A 16,793-nucleotide genomic window follows, 5' to 3' on the forward strand; every position below is an offset into this window, starting at 1 on the left:
CAAACCGAAGGACCAGTCAAAACCGATCGAGGACCTTATTCCTACAAGGGGACATGGTTTGGTTATGCAAAAGTCTGACACAGTCTGACCAGAAAACTGTACTGTGCAAATTATGCCGCAAACCAGTCCCCACCACAGACTCAAACACAACAAACCTCTTCTACCACCTATGCAAGAATCACGTGAAAGAGTATGGAGAGAGTTTATGGATGAGAAGCAAAAAAGAGCCGCCAGGTTTTCCCCCGCAACACACTATGTAATAAATACAAAGAAAATGATGGCCGTTACAACGTATATCTAAAAATATATAGTTTCATGCATCTGTCAAAACACTCGATGCCAGGTACACGACGCCTAGCTAAAAACAAGTCGAGTTGCCTGAGATTCACAGAATTTACACAAAAACCACTATTTTGTGATATATATCTTTATCAGGATGAGAAATGTTTTATATCGGGATATGAGATTTTGGTCATATCGCACAGCCCTAGTGCAAACTCATCCAGTGATGAGTTTGCACAGATGATTGAAAGGTGGATTTTCTCCATGAGTCTAAAGACTAAGGTTTTTTCTTAGCTGATGCACAAAGCCAGAGAGCAGCAGTACACACCATTTTATTAACCATTTTGTCAATTCTAATATTTCATTTACTGGAAGGGAAAAGGTGCATCAGCAGAGGAACACCGTAACAGATACAAACATTTGAGCAGAAGGTTGCAGTTAAAGAGTTCAAATATTTAACTTGCCTACAAAAAACCCCCAAATCTAGTAATTATCAATGAAACATTATTATTGTTTTAATAAAGCCCTACAAGCTTCTTATGCTGGACGTTAAAACTTTTAGGCTAAAATCCAAACCACACGCTGACAGAAACTACTGAACCACAGCAAGCTCTCCAAGAAACACACAACCGAGCAGTAACGTTTGGACGTCTCTGCTTGAAGAAATGATTACAGCCTGCAAGCAGCAAACAGATCAATGCACTTAGTCATATTCTGTCCACTGCAGAAAGTGTGGGGGGGGTGTGTGTGTGTGTGTGTGGGGTGTGTGTGTGTGTTGGGGGGGGGGGGGCTTCTATCTTCTTTTGGTTCCTCCAAAACCTAAAGAACAAAAAACAAACAGGAGTCAGTCAGTTGTAGCCATTTGCACTGAACACTTACTGGCATGCTCATTGAAAAAAGGGAGGAATTGTTCTTTTATTGTGGGTGCTTCTGTGCTTGGAGATATTAATGCTTATATCATTATAACATGTAATATAAAGTTGTTTGGGATTGTTTGTATGGATGTAACTGATGTGTTTTTCATTCACTTAAGAGCAGCTAAACCAGCAGCTTAATGGCTCAGACACACAGCCATGCAGCAAAATGTATCAACTGGTCTAACATCATTTATCAAACTAGCTAGCATCAGCTGTGGTACGCAGCTTGACATGAGCATGACATTAATTGCACTAATGGTTCTCTCAGTTAGTTTTTAAACCAAGAAAAAAAAAAAATGTAATTCACGTAACTAAGCAGGTGAATCAGCAGATCAATGTGACCGTGTGCATGGAGGCACAGCTTTAAAAACCATTTAATATCCTGCTCTGATCAGCTAAGACTGGTATTCACACTCAGACGCTTTATTAGGTTCACATTAGGGCTGCTCGATTATGGCAAAAATGATAATCACGATTATTTTCACTGAAATTGAGATCTCGATTATTTGACGATATTTATTTAACCCTTTAAGACCTACTATAGAACCAAGTCCGCCAGAGCTTATATATATTATTTTTTTACATGTTGTAGTGCCATTTGTGGGAGCATTTCAAGTTGCTATACAACTGTTATAGCCCATATTTTAATAATATCTATGTATCAAGTCCACAGTAACTACATTAATTGCAAAAAAGTGCAATAAACTACAAAAAAAATGGAAAATCGTTTTTGTTTTTTTTACATATATTTCTACTTGGAGAAATTTAAGAGGTTTATCCCTTAAAACGTTAAATACAAAAAAGTTGCAAAAAATAGTTTACAACAACAAGAAATTTATTTTGAGTGTCTTCATAGTTTTATTTTGGAGATACAGCAGGAAAAACGAAAAAACAATCCTATGATGCAAATTTGCAAAGAAAACAGCAGGTGCATCAAAATAAACTATTTCCAGATGTGCAATTCGAGTTCTAAGCATCCCAGAAACTATTCAGAAAAGTCAAACATGACCAATATAGGCTTTTAAGGCCTACAAGTAAAAAAAAAACTACATTTCCGCGAAAATGACGTCACTTCCGGTTTCGGCCAGGAAATGGCGGACATGTGATCGCGCTGACGTCTGTTACACTGTGGGAAGTGTTACGAACAGCTGATCGGATCGGCAAAGCGTGTTTCTGGAATATTATGTTTTTGTTCCTGCAAGCGCTTTTTATGCAATTTTTGCAAAGCTTTATGTGGAAGGAAACCGTGACCGAGGACAAGCTGATGGCATAAGATGTAAGTACAACTCCTCCGGTTTCATATGCAAAACAAATTATTGCGCTAGCTTACACGGTTCAGGTTCTACAGGGATTTAAAAATAGTTACACAAAACGGAGCGTGCTGCTCTGACCGGATTTAAAGGGTTAACAATGACTTTAAAAAATAATATAAAATAGTGTGCAACACCACTGAAGTTTTTTTACCTCTCTTTTCAACCAACGGCAGTCACTCTCCTCTCCAAATAACTTCTGCTTAGCTTTCCGAGCTTCCCTCGGGTCCTCTTAATCAGCGGTCTCCAACCTTTTTTGCGCCACGGACCGGTTTATGCCCGACAATATTTTCATGGACCGGCCTTTAAGGTGTCACGGATAAATGAGGGAGGGGCTAATAATCGGCTCAGTCATTTTTAATGATCGTTGAAAGCCCAGATCGTAATCGTGATTAAAATTCGATTAATTGAGCAGCCCTAGTTCACATGTTCAAACTGCTCGTTAAACCAGGTATCTAATCAGACAGTTACAGGCTGAAGTTCAAACCAGCAGAAGACCACTCCAAGTTTTACACTACAGCTCACGTGAAGACTGGAAAAACCTGCGTCTTGATTTCTGCTGAAACGTTCAGAAGGTAGAGTCAGAATTTGGCATGAAAGCATAAATCCACCCTTGCTTGCATTGAGGCTTCTGGCAGTGGCGGTATAATGGCGGGGGGTATTTTCTTGGCACACTTTGGGCTCCTTACTACCAACTATCAATATTTTTACGCCACATCTTACCCAAGTTTCTCTGTGGGTCTCATATTTCAAATGCATTAAAATTACATGAGCAGTAATTTTAAAGATAGAAATTCAACGCTCTAAATCAACGTCAGAATGGTCATGTCTGCTTCATTTGTCATGAAATAAGAAGGGACCAGGTCTCACCTGGCCCTGAAAGTACTCATCAATTCTTCCATTAATTTGGACTGTCTATAAAACTGTCTCTAATGCAAATCTTGGGAAAACCCTTGCAATTAAAGCTGAAAGTCTGCATTTCAATCATGAATTGATTTTTTTTTTTTAATTTACAATCCACTGTGGTGGTGTACAGAGACCAAAAAAAGTGTCTTTCTCCAAAACATTATGGCGTATGACCACAGAAAAGTTCTGATGGATAGGATTAACACACTATATCGGAAAGATAGGACAAATTGATTTCTTGGACAAACCGTGTCGAGCTGACCCGGATAGGTACTAATGGAAAAGGGCTATAAGAATCACAAAGGTAGGTAGGTAACATGTGCAAACTGTTTCTGTGTCCCTTCTAATAACATACAGTCTTGGTACCTGAAGTAATGCGTGTCCCGGAAGAGGGAGGTTCTCTGGCAGGTCTGTTAGTGTGAGTGGAGTAGTTAGAATTGTAGGGCTGGCTCCTGCAGAATACATGAGATGGAACACAGCATGAATATCCTGAAGACAGGAAGGTGAAACATAAGTCCATAGTCTCCGTTTTCCATTATTCTCTCTCCTTCCACCCCTTTACTAACCTCCGACCACCAAAAAGATATCCAAGCAACCCGCCTGTTCCCATTCCAGTCCAGAAACCACCTCCTGTGCCGGGAGCTGCCTGGCCTCCTGGGTACTGGTGTCTGTGAGTGTAATCACTGTGGAAACCATAACTGGGGTTGGCTCCAGGGTAGTCTGAGCAGAAAACAAGAACTGATCAAAACTTTTTTTTCATGCAATGCAGCCTAAATTACATAAAATAAGACTCGTCTCATTTCTTTAGCACCAAATCGCAACAGCAGTCACCTCAAGGTGCTTTATGTTGTTCAGTAAAGACCCTAAAATAATACAGAATACAAGGTCCGCTCTACCAAAAGGATGTGCTGCTTTGACAAATGTGCAGACCACACCGTCTACATCTCCGCACGTCGTCATTTTGCATCAACTACCTGTGTAGTCTGGTTTGAATCCTGGTGGGGGTGGTCCACCCATGGAGCCATGGTAATTGTGTCCAGAATGTGTAGCTGGTCCACCATCTTGCCCCCCAGTGGTGTTCCCACTTAGGAACAGTTTATGGATGCCATAGGCTAAGAGCAGAAGCACAGCAACAACCAGCAGTCCTCCTGAGTCCTGAGTGCCTGCAGTGTAAGAGCTCTGACGGTCATGCTGCTGCCCATATTCTGATGAACCAGTAAAGAAACTGGAGGCAAATCCCCAGAGATCTGACAGACAAAACAACAAAGAACATTCTTAAACAACTAATCCTTGTGTAAAAATGAAAACCTGCATCACTAATCCTCCTACCTTTAAACCCATCACGGGAACCCCTACTACTGTGAGACCTCCTCTGGCCCTCTTCAGTCAGTTCCAGTGTGTACTCCAGCCCACAAGACCCTTTCAGTATGTAGGCATCAGCAGGGTGACTGTAGCCCTCACAGCTCACCTCAATGTGACCAAATCGATGTGTGTTGTCCATGTCAGTCCTACACTCCCACTGTGACACACAGCAGAACAAGAGACACCCCATCAGTCTAAAATGTATTTAAGCATAACAAGTTTGAGGGTTACTCATACACACGGTACAATACCTCATTTAAACTTCACTCTCACCACTTAGACATTCTTGCATTTGAACTTAGTTTAAAGAGACAAAATAAAAGGAAAATGTGAGGTCTTCTATTTTGCAGGTGTCCCATATCTGTCAAGGATGAGATTCCCCACACAAGTTTCTCAAATCTTGCTCAAGTTTTGAAGTGCAAAATTTCAGATTAGAAAAAGTCCCAATTTAATTTGTCAGATTTTGTTTTTTTCATGAGCAGTTGTGCTGACAAGATTAAACTGCCTGAATGTGACAGAATGTGCCCGTCAACACATACATATTACTGAAATTGAACATGCAGACCATCCTACAGCCAGTGGTGCCAAAAAAACATGGAAACAACAATAAAGATTAAGGCTCAAACCACCTCTCCTCGTTGTCGCCTGTAGAAATAATGTCCTTGTAGTTTGGGTTGGCCTACCACTGTCTGAGATGAACATTTTAATATGCACAGCACACACAGGAGTCATTTCTTCAAAAATTGAAATAAAGCAGCTGAATCAGTCCTACTGAGCTCATTTCACACAGTACAGCACCAGTAGGTCCCTCACCTGCACATCGACTCCATTCCAGCCTTTATTCACACACTGGACCACCTCTGGGACGAAGGCGTGGCAGCCCGCTGACCCTCCAACACACTTGAGCTGAGGGATCGGGCTAGAGCGCCTGGCTGTGGTGTACCGGTTCCTGTACAGAGTCAGTGCCTGGATGTCCCGCAGCAGTACACTGCCTGCAGGTGACAAAAGGCAAGGGCTGATTTCCACACTAGGATTACACAAATCACAGTCATGTCGCTTTAGACACACTAAAGCTCTTCTTCGGGAACAAACTTTGACTCGTTAGTCCTGAATCAACCAGCATTTTCTGTACGCTGTTCTTTATGACATCATGTAGTGCCATACTCATCATATAACCTACCATTGCTGACAAACATGCATGCACAGCGTGTTTGTCACTAGTTTGTGGTGTATTTCCTAAACAGGGGAGCATCTCGGTAACCAGTGTTGTGCCAAAAAGTGATTGTCTGCCAAAAATTGATTTCCAGTGTTTCCCTCTGTTTTTACGTGTAATATCTTTACATATGTTGGTAAATAGACTTTGGTGAACAGAGTTTACGAAGGGGTTATATATAATATCTAAAAATTACCTGTTTTTCAAGTATCTTTATAACGTCCTAGTATTGTACCTACATTATAACCAATCTGGTCCTTTTTGTCCACTTAAAATATGTTTATATTAGGGTTTTTTTTGTTATATTTATTGCAATTTCTGCTGTCCTCTTTGTCAGATTACTCTTTAAAAAAGACATTTTTAATGTCAACGAGATTTTTTTTTTAACTGGATAAATAAAAATAAATAAATAAAAGTCACGGCCAAAGACTGATTGCGGCTTCTAACTTGTGACAGGAGCGTTGTTTGTGACTTGATATCATTTATGGGGGATACATTTGACATGTTACAGATCAACAAGTTATTTATATCAGTTGAAATAGGAACAATCCGTTTTTGGCAAATACCGGAAATCTGTTTTGGCAGGCGATCGCTCAGTTCACCGGAACTGAAGAGCAGCGTAAAAGAAGCGGACACTAAACGCCAACCCACCGTCATCCCAGCTGTCGGTGTGCCGCGCACACAGGAGCAGCAGTACACCGGAAAAAAACACCTTCATGTCGCGTCGTTGTTTCTCCAAGAGCCTTCACACACACAGCCTCGATAAACACACCACAACCCGAAGACTCTGCTGCCGATACTTCCGTGTTGCGTCACCTGTTTTTCGCTTCCTGGGACCAATGAGGAACGTGCACGGCTGGACTGTGGCACGTCCGTGTGTTTGTGAGTGAGAAAGAGAGAAAAGGGCAGGGGCAGTTTGCTCGGGATAATGACGGCAAAGCTCCGGCACATGTGTCAAAACAATCAACACTGCTTCAGAAACTGTCGAGATTCAGGTCTTTTCAACAGAGTCACGTGATCAATGCCGTCCATCGTAATCAGAGACATGGAGCCAGACAAAAAGAGGATGCTCTGCCTATTCCTAAATAAAAAACAGTTCATAAGCATTTCTGCTCCCAGGTCTAAAGTCTAGATAAGAAATAATCATAGTTATAGAAGGTATAGTATATTTCAAGGGCGTAGATTTGGCATGGACGGAAGGGACATGTCCCCACCAATATCCAGCGATTATTGAATTGTCCCCACCAATAATTTGATCTCTTCGAGTAAAGAAAAACAAACCCGATAGAAAGAAAAAAAACATCTGTCGACGTCTCATTCACCCAGCGGTGCAGAAAGAGTTAAATTACGTTCTCTACTGGAGTCCTACGTCATGTGACAAATATGGCCAATGTGATTGGCTGTGCCTTTCAGGCACCTCTGTTTAGTTTTAGCAGCGGCAAGCCTGCGCTGCGGGGAGGACGGCAGCAAAAAGGAAGAACCTGGATATAAGAAAGTATTTTTCAAAGAAACCTGTAAGTAGTGATGGGCAGATGAAGCTTCATGAAGCACTGAAGCTTTTCATCCAATTGGTTCACCCCAGCGCAAAGCGTCTTGAAGCTTCATTTGCTCTAGTAGGACACCTACTGGACGTAAAAATATTAGTTGGCATGAATTTGAAGAGTGTGGCCTTTTGCACACAGCCTGTAAATGTCAACAACAAAAGGAGTGTGGAAAGCATCTATATTGTAGTGATGCAGTACACTGTGTATATTTATACTGGCAGTATGGAAAATGATCATTTGGAAATGCTTAAAATGGAAATGATCATTTACTGTGAGGTGAGGTTGGGGTGTGGACAGTGGTGGTGCTTTTGTAACGTTGAGGTATGGACAGCTACACACTGAGGCCTCAGTCCTGCCCACATTTTATTCTGTAAAAACTAAATTTTCACTGCTTCTATAACCTTTAGTGGGGAGAACATAGCTAGGATTTAATGATTTAACAAATCTTTTGAATCCTTTGTCCTCCACAATGCTAAATGGCTGGGAGTCCTCAATCACCATGCTAACCAGGTCTTCATCTATTTGAGATTGTCTTTATTGTCTTTCCTCAGCAGAACAAAGCACAAATATAAATATCACACACGTAACTTATTGCATTGTATAATATCGTTATCTCATTTAGTAACATTACTGCATGCTGTATTATCATGGCATTTGATGCTCACCTGGTCTTGCTCCACAATCAGTGTTCCCCCTATTCTCATGCAAAGCTCTGTAGTGCCTGAGCATGGATGAGGTGTTGTTGTTATATCCCAGCTCCCTGACACATAGCAAACACTCCACCTTGTACAAAAGTAAAGCCGCTTAACATAAATTGTATTGCACCATCAGTATTATGAAAATACATCTTCTGTAGAAATTTACATACCTTGTTGGGAGATATAAGATCAAAATGTTCCCACACAGGGGAGGACATCCTCCTCTTCTTAGCTGGCTCCATTCTCTCCTGACTTTCTCTCCTCACTCTCATAAACCTCCAAACTGTCTCCAAACTCTCACTAACCGCAACTCTCCATCAAACACCCACATTTTGACTGAAGTCTGAGGGGTTTGTATCGCTGTCATAGCTCGCGGCAAATTCGAACCACTTCATGAACCAGTCACGTGGTACAGCCGGGCAGCGAGGCTTCGGACGTCATCATTTTCAGCTCCTCCCATAAATGAAGCAAGCCTCGATACGCGCATCGCGGAAACGCCCCCTCCATTACTCGACACAAGCTTCGAAGCCTCGATACAGAACGTCACATCACTACCTGTAAGTCACTTAAAGCAAAGTTCACTCATAAAATGTGTCCGTCACAATAACGTTACAGGCTATGCAGGCGGCACTATTAGTTACCTCAGTCTCCCACAGTAGCATTTCTAATTTTGATTGAAACTGTCAGAGAAAACGGCAGCCTCGAGCAGCCAGGATATTAGTTTACAGAGGCTGTTAAAATTATATATCTAACGTTAAATGTTGGTGACACAATAATTTCATCCTAATGGTGCTGACATATTCATAGGGTTAATTTTTGAGACAAAATATCATGGTAGTCATGATTTTGCAAATATTCCAACCAACAATGGTGACACAAGATCACAGGTGAAATTGGATGATGACTTGATGGTTCAATTACTGTATTTGAAGCACATGTGTGACTGCATGTATGTGGAATGTCTCACTGTTATTCATCAGGTGACAGGCAGCTCTGCCATGTTGTAGCTCAGACAGAGGTGAAGAGGCGAGCTCACAGGTGACTGACTGATGATTTGGTGCTGTAGATTAACTAGTATTTATTATCATGACAATTGTCAGCTGCTGATGTAAATTGATTCATTAGTGTTTATTTGACAAAGAATCTGAATTGACACGTCTCACTTTTTATATGGCATGAATCAATGTGTTATTTTATCAGGTGGCAATATGTCCTAGTGCAGTCAGAGGGGAAGAGCCAGGGCCAAAGCTGAGGCACATCAAGCTAATAATAATAATAATAATAATACTAATAATAATAATAATAATAATTTTAATCTGAGGATAAAATGCATGTACTGAGGCTAAAAGAAGCTTCAGTGTTCTCAGAAGACTAAAAAGATGGGTAAGGTTAACTGTGAGGAGAAATTGTAGAAGGCAAAGGAACTCAGACTCAAGATATCTTTTACATGTGCACACATGGACGATAATCACAAAATTAAAAAATCTTTCATCATTAACAGTGACTCGAATGAGATTAAACAATGCTGCTGCATGCCATGTCCACCAGGAGAGACTGGACAGTATAGATGTAAAACAAATATGCCAGCAGTTTACCTCAGTTAACGAGAGGAGAAGGCATGTGTGTGGCCCCTTCACATAGTCCACATTGAGTTGTTGTGTGGGACACTAGTAGTCCATGTCTGTTGCTGTAACAGTAGTTCATGTTTGGAATAAAAAAATCCCAGCTCACTGATTTGATCGGAGCAACAGTGCCTAAAATGTTGCATAATTTTGCTGAGAGATCTTTTACTTTGTGGTAATCTTAGATGAGTAGCTTTATGGACAAAAACCAGCAGGTCATTCAGTGTTCCCTTAGTGCTAATGTATAAGAGATGTTGGTGTACTATAACTGAAGTAATGTTGTTAATTCCTTAAAGTCATATTCTTTTATTGTCATGACTGTATTTGAAGCTATTTTTATGTTTGTATGATGCCTGATTTATATGAAATATGGCTGAAGTAAACTAAAGCCTAAAATACTTAGTCAGTCATTTGTTTAATAGTAATTTAACATTATATAATTTCAAATGTAAAACTATGAATTGTAATTTTAAATGGTTTAAAAGCATGTAGAATAGCATATGTAGGCAAGTATATTTCTCCTTTTTATCAAGAAGCAAAGACAAAAAGGGGAAAAAAAGAAACAGGGCAGGGTTCGGTGGTTGAATCATCCGTCCCCACCAATGCCAAAACCAAATCTACGCCCTTGGTATATTTTATATAAACGAATCTGTCTGCTGGTAATTGCATAATCACGTGGCCTCACAGTACAAGCATACTCCCAAGCTATTATAATGTGTTGTACATTGTTATTTATTGTGTGGGGTTTTTTTTTTTTAATTAGTAAAAAACCATCAAGAAGTCACAAGCAAAAGGAGAACACACCATGGCACATGTTTAAACAAGGAAAATGTATTCATCAATATTATTAAAATGGGTATAACATCATTTTTTCAACAAAAAATACACCTTCAAAACACCATATCAGCCCGATATCAGACAGAACTGTCACATGATATCAAACAGAGGCTGTCAATTCAGCTCTGTTAACTGGGCATAATGAAGCAGTTCATTACAAGTTGTAGGTTCAAGCTGCTCTTCATATTTTTGGCCACCAGATGTCACCAAGGGGAACTGTGTTGAAATAGTTTTTCAATACAAGCTTCAGTGCTTCAGAAAGCTTCATTTGCTCATCACTAGCTCAGGACCTGCAGTTCACAGACTGGAAACACATTGAAAAATAGTGGTGTGTGGATTGATACTGAAATTTTGATTCTTCCAATACCAGATATTTACGTTCTAGAATCGATTCAGTAGGCAACGGGTGAAGTGTCTTGCCCAAGGACACAACGACCGAGACTGTCCGAGCCGGGGCTCGAACCGGCAACCTTCCGATTACAAGACGAACTGCAAACTCTTGTGATGGTGATGAAAATTGAGCACCTCAGTTATGCGAAGAACAGTCAACTTATCTTGGAGAAATTGCCTCTGACATAGAAGTTACATAATTTATGTGAAGTTGTACCAAATGAAAAATTGATTAAAAAATTGGCTTGTCCAATTTCTCAAAAGTTACTTGAAGGTTTCATTTTTGCCTCTGCTACAGCACTGATATCACATAATACAACGGTTGAGATTTTTTTAAGTATAATCTTCAGGTTATAATTAAGGAACTCAGCCTTGCCATTTCTAGCAACAGTCCTTTGGTCCAAGCTAAATCTAAGGGACGTCCACTAGCATCAGATTTCAAACTTAAGCAATTCTGTGAGGAAAAGTTTAATGTTGTGGAACCTGTTGAGTATGTTCTAGAGGCAAGGTTCAACAAAACATTTCAATATGTTCCCATACTTAAGTCTCTTCAGCTACTTGGGCATAATGGTAAAAAAAAAAAAAAAAAAAAGGTAAATGGCCTGTATTTGTATAGTGCTTTTCTAGTCCCTAAGGACCCTAAAGCGCTTTACACAACCTGTCATCCACCCATTCGCACACACATTCACACACTGGTGATGGCAAGCTACATTGTAGCCACAGCCACCCTGGGGCGCACTGACAGACAGACTACAATGATATAGTGGACAAGCTTGCTAGTAGTCATATAGCCTGTTCTGCAAATTTACACCAAATACAAGTTTTGATGGTCAAACAATCCTTTTTTTCATGTGAGGATTTAAAGATTTCATTGTGTTTGCATATTAATGACTTCCAGGTTTGCAATCTATTGTTTCATGCAAGAAACATAAATATTGTCTGATTTATTGGATTTTAGGTAACTTGCCTAAAGCAACATAGAATATTGCAATTGATTTGAAATTGAAAGGTTTATCTACTAGGAGGTGGAGAGGTACCACTGGCCAATGCCAATATTTTTGTCATTATTATGATATTGTTATTATTGGCTGTCATACAAACCTGTTTTTAAAGCAGAGGGGGAAATGCCAGAAATGAAAGTGAAGGGGGAAAAAAGAGGGAAGAGAGGAAAGATACAAGAAATAAAACAAATTTAGATCATATAGAAATGCAATGGTTTTCTCATTTCAAATTTAAACTCAATACAAAACTGGTGAAAATTAAAACAGTTTCCTTAAGAAATGTGTCCTTTTTTATCAGAGTGAACACAAGATGGCTGCAGTCCTGAGAGTTGTCCTTGGAGTTGACAATGCATCAAAGTTAATTCTGCCCACTGGAATACCTGATTCAGCTGAAGTCCTTAACAAAGAGATTAGAAGGAACTTTGCATTGTCTGGCAATTTCAGACTGAAGGATAGAGACAGTGAGTTTGACAATGAGTTTGTGAACTTGTCAGCAACTTCAGAGATCAAAGACAAGAGCACGGTTAAAGTTATTTACCTTCAGAATGAGTCAGACACACTGAAATAAAGGCCATGTTGGATTTACTTAATTCAGTAGTGGACATTGGTTGCACACAAATGTTTTGCTTTGGCAGAAATGTAAACAACTTAGTTAAATCAACACAATTTTTTCATATTCAATAAACCTGTGCATTTTGTGTTCAAAAACGCAATTGAAACATGTTTAGATGAAGTAAGTTGAGCTCTTGGAATATTTTAATCTTTCACAATTTTGTCATTTTATTTCACCACTATTCAATAACTTTTACTGCAGTACTACTTGGTCACCTAAATACTACATAATGTTCAACAAAGTCTAGAGTCTGGTTACCATGAAAGTTGAATGGATCTACAACAACTACCATCCTCCTATCTTTATCCTGGCTGGGAAATAACCCTGAAGTGATAGGTTATGAGGCAGGGTACACCCTGGACAGCTCACCAGTCTATCACATGACAAACAACCATTTGCATTTACAGGTAATTTAGAATCACCAATTAACTTAACTATAATAACTGCATGACTTTTAACTGTGGGAGGAAACCAGTAGACCCAGAGAGAAACCACTACAAACTAGCCATATTGCGGATTTGAATCCAGGACCTTCATACTGTGAAGCAACAGCATTAACCACGATGCCACCAATCCAGGCTTAACAAAAGTAGGAAAGCTATGATTTCGAGGCTTGATGCAGAATTTTTTTGTTTTGTGTGTGTATGGTTGTCTGCCTCTAACTCCAGTGATTTTCCTGTAGTTTGACATCGCATGCAATCTTATGAATTTCATGAGTTCAGCAACTAACCACTCTTACTAGATTGTATCATGTCATCGCAACAAGAACAAATTAAGTTGTTGAATTTCGTACAGATCCTTCATGATTTAATTACGTTCATAGAAACATGAAATTATTGTGTTCAAATTACAAGTTAGACTTTTTTAATGTAACAACCAGCCAATTTACTTTTTTCGGTATACCAAAAAAAGTAGAGGTGGCTGCTCGACTTGACTGAGACCACGATCCAAAGCGCGCAAGACTGAAATACCGTGCAGTGTCGCCGGATTTAACATTGCTATATTATTGACTTACTTCACTCGAACATGATATGAACAATTTAATCTAGCCTCTCTGCATATCATGTAGTTTCTACGCTATACAGTTACACTTAACTTTAAAGCATGAGGCACTTGTGTTAAATACATGATGCTCACGTAAATCCTAGAGCTGGCCAATCCCTTTTTTTCAGTGCAAGAGGAGGAGTTGGAGGAGACACAGCTCTACCCTTAGATCCCATCCATGGCCATCAAACTTCAAAATATCTCAGTTCAGTTATGAGATACAGATTTAGTTTAGAGAGAGCGAATCGAGCGTTCTACAGCACACTTCTAAGTCCAAGCTCCAAGCTTAAGGGAGACATACTACATGGGCTGGCATCAGAAATTGATTGTAGCTGTAATTCTTGTGAATACGATAAAAAGAGTGGGCATTATACGCTTGTTCTGCTTATATTACAATACTCATTCTGTATAACATACAACATACTAGTCAGTGACTCTGCACCTGAAAACTTCCAACCAAAACCAGATGTTCTTACCTAGAATATGTTATAGCTGATCAACATCAGTTTTAGCTTGCTCTGAGATACACTTGGCTAATATGTGTTTTCAGGTTAATGCAGAGTTCACCCGCATCACCACAGTCCTCTAATCTAAATCTTTTTGGTCCAACTGGAGCATTACTCCAGCAAACTACTATGGGTGTTTAGAAAGAAGGGGGGACAGCAGGACACAATATCAGACAGATCATGGCAACCATGCACAAGGTGTGCATGTTGAATGAGTTTGTGATTGTTTAAGCTCTTGACACTGAGGTGTAAACCTCAGGAAGCAAGTTTGACATAACCAGGCTTTATATCTTTTAGTCTGCTTGATGAAATGTAAAATCCCAGAGGTAGCAGCTATCATGTCTGTGATTCTAAACTTTCTTATTCCAGGGTTTCTGCTTAAGGATCTGTGGACTTAAAAAGGAGCGTTTGATGCTTCATTTTTCTTCTGCACAGAATGTTGATTAAAAAAATAATAATAATGCAACAATGATCCTGGAAATAGGACAAGAGCTATACAGGTTGCATATATAAAATGTGTCTTGTGCAGAGAATTTATGTACATTTACAGGATAGTGTAAATAAAATAATTAGTTTAAAAACCGTCTTTCACACAATTGAAGTAAGGTGGGGCAACATACTGAAAGCATTGCGGCTCTAATTAAATGAAGATCCTGACAGCCGTATTACAGAGTTCTTGTAAGTTGCAACACCGTTGGAGCCCAACTGACAAAGAAAATCTGTAAAAAAAAAAATTTACACAGCATTTTTTGATTTTAAAAACCTGTCCACATTGTTTATACAGAAAATGGGACTTTTGAGTTATGGTTGAGGTGGAACTATTATCAGTGTGCTATTAATACTGCCATTTTTCTCCACTAGTAAACCATGGAATTTTTTCTCCATGAACCACAATAAGACGAGATCTGTGGTGCAAACAAGTTATGAGTGTTAATATACACTAAATCTTACTTACTGTTTATTCATTGATGGTTCTGATCTTCTCTTAGGATTTACTGAAAATGGAAAATATAGATAATTACCAACCTTATATCATTTGTAAATTGTTTCATTAATACTGCCAATTTATATTATAGGTATAAGTGTTAATGTGTGTGCACTTTCTGCCATGCAGTACTGATTCTGGCGCTGTGAGACAAATTAAGAAAATAGTGTTGGGCACCTACATTGTGAGGCATGAGGCAGCAGATGAGATGGATCTCCCTGAAAATGCTGGTATCATCACTTGGCTTTGATTCATATTATTGTCTACACACACACACACTTGATCTACGGTTTAAACTTGAGATAGCCTAAGAGCCTGTGATACACATCTGAATTTCTTCAAAAAGTGATATTTGGATTAGATGGGGAAAAAAAGCTTTCCAATAAAGTGCAGGTTCTCAAAAACAAGTCCTCTACAGCAGACAAGACTGGACCTGGAGTTGGACTTCTCAAGACAATCTCAAGACAGGATTTAAGTTGACTGTTGTGTTTCAAGTTTTTGTGGACTACAGGATCACATTTCGTCCACTGACAGGGAGATGCCAAAAATGCCAAATATACATGTGAAATAGCCTGAAAAGAAGGAAGGAAGACTACTGGACCAGCTAACTGGGCAGAGTAAACTGAGGAATTCCCAAAAAGACAATCTAATCTAAAGACAAAATGTTGGTGGTTCTTTTTCTAACTTCGCTCGGTGTTTCACTATGGGAATCGCCTCGGCGTGACCAACTACGGAAGCTCCAATGTCTATGACAGACCTGTCGAGCCGTGCTCAGGGCTCCGCCCCCTCGTACTAACACGGCCGACCAGCTCCTCCTAACTCATTCTCGCTTTCTTCCCGTGAGAAACTACTTTGAGCTCCCTCAGCGCATCCAGGCTAACTTGATTAGCTGCTTAACAGTTCTCAGGTGTCCCGTGTAGGAGTACGTCGCCGAACGCAGTTTTTCTGGTTCCAGTTTGGATCGTGCTGAGTAAGTCCTTCGAAAGAAGTGTACTTAGAGTTGCACTGTGGAACAGCAACCGCGTCAGGCGAGCTGTCCCAGCGGTTCCTGGTTTTAGTTAGCGAGGTAGCCGACGTTGTGTGACTCGGGCTAATGCGTTACGGCGAGCTGTTCGTTCAGTGTCCGGCTAGCATTAACTTGTTAGCAGGCCACGAACCACATTAGCGTCTCACTAGCATTAGCTTGTTGGTCGACCTAGGGTTCGGTTAGCATTAAGTTGCTAACGATATTGGCTAGCGGAGTGCAGCTAACGTGTCACGACGAGCTGACTCCCGCCGCGACTAGATCGGATTTAACACCCGCTGCTAGTCCTAGCTACTTACGGGCTAACGTGTCGAGACGAGCCTGGTGTAGCCTAGTCTCACCCCTTTCCGCTAACCATGTCTACGGCTCCTACTCCCGCCAAAAGGTCGGAGCCGAAGGCTAAAGAGGCTGCATCCCGCCCGTGCCCCGCATCATGCGGTGCCACCATCTCGGGCAGGGACCCTCATCCAATGTGCATCGTCTGTATGGGTGCCAAGCATGCTCAGGCTTCACTGGCGGACCCTCAGGGATGCCCACAC

The 16,793-nt window shown here is 40.3% G+C and overlaps 1 protein-coding gene across 2 annotated transcripts; it reads right to left on the minus strand.

Moving 5' to 3' along the window:
* Positions 1-598: 598 nt before the first annotated feature.
* On the minus strand, positions 599-8,632 carry saraf (store-operated calcium entry-associated regulatory factor). 2 transcript variants are annotated; one of them, XM_080879457.1, is made up of 8 exons: positions 8,403-8,632; positions 8,200-8,317; positions 5,591-5,769; positions 4,745-4,934; positions 4,390-4,662; positions 3,982-4,135; positions 3,782-3,867; positions 599-1,101 (listed from the first exon to the last, which is right to left on the minus strand). In XM_080879457.1, the coding sequence occupies exons 1-8, from the start codon at positions 8,502-8,504 to the stop codon at positions 1,076-1,078; spliced, it is 1,128 nt and encodes a 375-aa protein (XP_080735583.1). In that variant the 5' UTR covers positions 8,505-8,632; the 3' UTR covers positions 599-1,075. The 2 variants fall into 2 exon arrangements, with proteins under 2 accessions (XP_080735583.1, XP_080735584.1); XM_080879458.1 differs by lacking the exons at positions 8,200-8,317; positions 8,403-8,632 and adding an exon at positions 6,642-7,195.
* Between the last annotated feature and the right edge of the window lie 8,161 nt (positions 8,633-16,793).

This window comes from Rhamphochromis sp. 'chilingali' (assembly GCF_963969265.1).
Source record: "Rhamphochromis sp. 'chilingali' genome assembly, chromosome: 4".
NCBI classification, from domain to species: domain Eukaryota; kingdom Metazoa; phylum Chordata; class Actinopteri; order Cichliformes; family Cichlidae; genus Rhamphochromis; species Rhamphochromis sp. 'chilingali'.

Excerpts from the sequence above, each read along its gene's own strand:
- saraf (XM_080879457.1), bottom strand. The coding sequence starts at position 8,504 with ATGAGAGTGAGGAGAGAAAGTCAGGAGAGAATGGAGCCAGCTAAGAAG. Across the intron at positions 5,770-8,199 it reads TGATTGTGGAGCAAGACCAG|GCAGTGTACTGCTGCGGGAC; the intron begins GTGAGCATCAAA and ends TGTCACCTGCAG. Across the intron at positions 4,136-4,389 it reads ATTCAAACCAGACTACACAG|ACTACCCTGGAGCCAACCCC; the intron begins GTAGTTGATGCA and ends TTTTCTGCTCAG.